Source organism: Haliaeetus leucocephalus, unplaced genomic scaffold (assembly GCF_000737465.1).
Source record: "Haliaeetus leucocephalus isolate CR32 unplaced genomic scaffold, Haliaeetus_leucocephalus-4.0 Scaffold226, whole genome shotgun sequence".
NCBI lineage: Eukaryota > Metazoa > Chordata > Aves > Accipitriformes > Accipitridae > Haliaeetus > Haliaeetus leucocephalus.
The window spans coordinates 667,577-671,574 of NW_010972662.1; the positions used below are offsets into that span (position 1 = coordinate 667,577).

General features: G+C 51.9%; 1 protein-coding gene across 1 annotated transcript in view; it reads left to right on the forward strand.

Annotated features, from left to right (window-relative positions):
• Nucleotides 1-2,731: 2,731 nt before the first annotated feature.
• BCORL1 (BCL6 corepressor-like 1) overlaps nt 2,732-3,998 on the forward strand; it is a 22,029-nt gene continuing 20,762 nt past the window's right edge. Inside the window, exon 1 of the mRNA XM_010567109.1 lies at nt 2,732-2,888. Within this exon, the coding sequence (XP_010565411.1) occupies nt 2,803-2,888 (86 nt within the window). The 5' untranslated portion in view covers nt 2,732-2,802. The remainder of the gene's footprint in view (nt 2,889-3,998) is intronic.

The window sequence follows — 3,998 nt, forward strand, 5'->3', positions numbered from 1 at the left end:
TGTTTGGTACCTTTCTTGCTCACAATTCTTAGAGGACGTTTTGTTTTGAGAGATGAAGGAGCTTTAATATCGCATGACGAGCTTCTCCATGCAAAATGCTGTTCTTATTTTGTTCTAAACTAGTTTTCTTTGGAGTTAATTAGAATTGGCTGGGCACCTATTTAGCTAAATCAAAATAAGACTGTGGTTTCATATATACTTCCTTTGGCAGATGTAGTGGATTAAGCAGATTCTGTGCCAGGCTGTGCCCTCTCTCCTTCTCGGTGAACCTGATCTAGGAGCTAGTATGGGTTAAAATCAGTCCAGCTGGTGGGGGTGGGGGGAGGTTTTAAACAGAGATCAACTCCCTGGTCAAGTTTACTGGGACACTGCACAGTTTCAGTGACATGATTGAAGGGGTGAGGGGAGAGAAAGGCTTCAACAGTTTCTTCAACATCTTCTTCTACTCGAAGACAGGCATGTGAAACCATGCCCTAGTTGTGTTCTCCAAGGGGTTCCTACTAGTTTAATTACATCCATTTAAAGTTGCTTCAAGCTGCACCAGTGTAGACGAGAGATTTCCTCGGTTTCCTTGTGTCAACTCGAGTGAAAGTGTGTTCTGACCCAGGGAGGCTGCAGTTGCTCTCTCTGGTTTGGTGTTGCATCGGGAGGCTGCTTATCCCTGCGTTTCTCAATAAAACTTCCTGGTCTGCCTTCTTAAGGATGCTGTTCTTTCACTGTTCGCTCTGGTTTGTGCTTGACACCACGTCTGTTGTTTTCCCTCTGTTTTATTCTTTCTCTTACTTGAAATCTTGGTTCTTTTTCTCTTCTGTTCCTTCTTCATTCCCTGTGAAATGCCTGTCTTTGGCACATGTCCCACATTGTCCGTAGAGGATAGAGGCCAAGAATTCACGAAACAGTGTCTATCTCTGTTGCTATGTCCTCACAGCTCTCTTCTCGTGGCCGTCGTGCCTCCTCTGTTGACCAGCTCTTACTTGAGTACTCAAAACATACTGTTTCTCCCAGCTCCTTATACCACCCTGTTATCACCTTTCCCTTGCCAGACCTATTCTCGGGTTACGCCTGATCTGTGCTTCTTTGAGGCTTCAGCTTGTCTCCAACCCCTGTTCCACGTCGTGCAGCCGTACGCATCCCCTTCCCCCGTTGCACAGAAGGTCCCTTTTGATTTCTCCCAGAACATCTGTCCTGCCACTGTGCTCAGGGGCAGAACCTTTCTCCTCCCCTTCTTTCAGTTTAGCCTAAGATGGTGAAATCCCCGCAGATTGTTTGTTCCCCTATTTCCTTTATGTTGCATTTCTCTCCAAGCATCGAAAGACTCCTCCCCTTCCTGCTCCAAGCCACCTCTCATTCTCTTTGGGTATGACCCTGCTCTCTGTCTTAGCGTCTGCCCGGCTCCCCCTTCATTATATAGTATTTCTTCCATCTTACAGCGTGTGTCTTTTAGCAGGTTTCCCCCTCTTCTCCTGGCCTCTGATTTCTGTGGTCTGTTTGCTCACTTGTGCCCTCGTACGTGCAGACGGGTCTGTCGCTTCTTTTCTGCAAACAAGCTGCGTTGCCCCGATTCTCCTATGTGCCTGGCCCTTCTTTTCTGTCTGGAGGATCCCCACTGGCATGTTTGGGCTGAGGTGAGGATACCTGGCAGGAGCTGCATTCAGAGTCGTCATTCAGTTCCACAGCTCAATCCCTTGAGCTGCTGGCCGGTAGATCCCTGTGCAGCTCGTTTCAGTGTAAATGGATGGTGCAAGCTGCTTCTTGTCCCGTTCAGAGCTTGTGTCGCCAGGAGTTAGTCAGGGAAAAGAAAACTGACGGAGATTTGGGATCACGTGTCACTTCCAGCTTCTTCCCACTCTCACCCGCTGCACCAAGTACATTGCCATGGCTCTGTGCTTGCTTTATCTTTGTGTGTTTAGTATTTCTCTGAACCAAGAACCTCTTTGACAGCATGTCTGTGTTTTGCAGTCAGTCCAACTCGGTTCGACCGACTCCACTTGTTAGGACAGTAGATCCTCTCTTCCTTCATTGCTTTTTCCTTGATACGACTTGGGCAGCAAAGCTGCCTTAATGCTCGAACACCCAGTGCTGCACGATTGGCTGCAATGTTCTCCCTCAAAAGCTCCACCCAGCCGACCGTGCGTCTTGGATGCTCGCAAATCTCTGGATTTCCTCATGTTTTCCACCCGTAACTCCACTGAATACCAGCACCTTCCTGACAGAGGGAGGGGATAATCACTTGATGGCACTGTCTGACGGCACTGCTGGCAAACCTTTGCTCCCCTCCAGGGTCCCCCAGCTGCCTCCTTGTTTGAGGCTTTCCCCCTTGAACCCACCACGTGCTGGTTTATGAAAGTCATATGAAGCCTTGGGGATGCCAGCATTTTAACAGACCATCATCTTGGGTAAAGCTCTGTCTTGAGGCTTGCTACCCGGTGCTGGAGGCTCCTCCAGAGGGAGAAGAAAAGTGGAGGAATCTTTCGAGGGATGCGTATGTGTGGGAAGACACCCGTGTGAAACCCTTAGGGTAGCCAGAGGCTTTCTGGCAATAACGTTGTTTAATGTGAGGATGAGTGGACTGTGGATTCTGTCCCAAGGTGCTGCTGATTTCTTCCAGCCCTCTTCCAGACAGACATGTAGCATCTCGGGCGCTGTACCCCATCTGCCTGGCAGGGAAGCTGGGGATGACGCTCTCTGAAGCACGGTTGAATGTGAGCATTCTGGGGAGAGTTACCAATCCTCTGTTTTTCTTTTGTAGGCAGAGTGGCCCCTCGAGCCCCAGCAGGTCTCAGTTGGTGACGAGCAGCTGTCATGATCTCTACGGCACCTCTCTATAGTGGGGTGCACAACTGGACCAGCACAGAGCGGATTCGCATGTGTGGCCTCAACGAGGAGAGGTGAGGTGCGTGGGTGGCGTGATAGAGGAAGGAGGAAGAGAGCGGAGAAAGTGAGTTAGGGATCTGGAGAGGTTACAGGAAGGGAGCTGGTGCTGGCTCAGCCCGTTCTTACTAGGGTGTAAAATGGACTGAGATGCGAAAAAGCCACAGGGAGGGGATGGATGTGTGATCAAATGATGGCATTCTGCAATGGTCCCCACATCCCGTGCTCCAGCGAGGAAGGCTCCCAAGCAGAGTGCGCTGGAGGTCTCTGCAGAGGAACCATTGGCTGTGCGTAGCTGTATTGCCTCCACGGCACTGGTGGGTGATGAGGCCAACTTGTCTGTCTGCACGTGCTATTGGCTTCACCAGACCTGTGCTATTAACTGCCAGGGGAGGGAAAGAGCTTGACCCACTGCGAGCCAAGCCGCTAAGAAGAGCTTTCGGTGACCCAGGAGGGTTAGTATAGACCAAATGATTAGATGGGAGAGTTGTGACATGCCACCAAATAGGAGATTAGGGAGGATTAGTGGCTGGGAGGCAGAATCGATCAAGACGAGTTCCTGGCCCGCCCCGTGGCATTGCATCGCCTTTTTATTCCCACAGCTCTGGGGTCTTGTTTTTGAAACTGATCAGTTTGTGGCTTCCTTGAGGAAGACTACCTCTGTTCAGCGCATTTGTGGTAGCCAGAAAAGTTTTACGGGCTCAAAGGCGGTGTGTGCCTGTCATTCCTCGCTGCGGGTGTTGAGGCTTTTGGTGGCGAGTCTTCCGAGGGCCAGTCAGAAGAGCGGCAGGACAGGGAAGAGTCGAGACTCTCGCTCGGGGCAGAAACGCGGGCAGAGATCATCTTCAGCCCTCAGCAGCCGCTTGGCCCGCCGTGTGTCCCTCAGATAAGCGCCGGGGATGGCGTTGCCCTCTGCCTCTCCTAAACCACTTGGAGCTACTCCTAGTTTACAATAAACGTTTAAGTTTGGGGCGTCTGAGCCAGACGGGCAAACCGGGCTGGCTGCAGCCGAGCGCTCTCCCTTGGCTGCCGCCCCCGCGGGAGGAGGCTGTCGCACGGGGCGGCCGTGCTCTCCCCGTCCCCTACGGCTGGGGGTCGCGGGCTCCTCCCCGCCCCCCCCCGCCCTA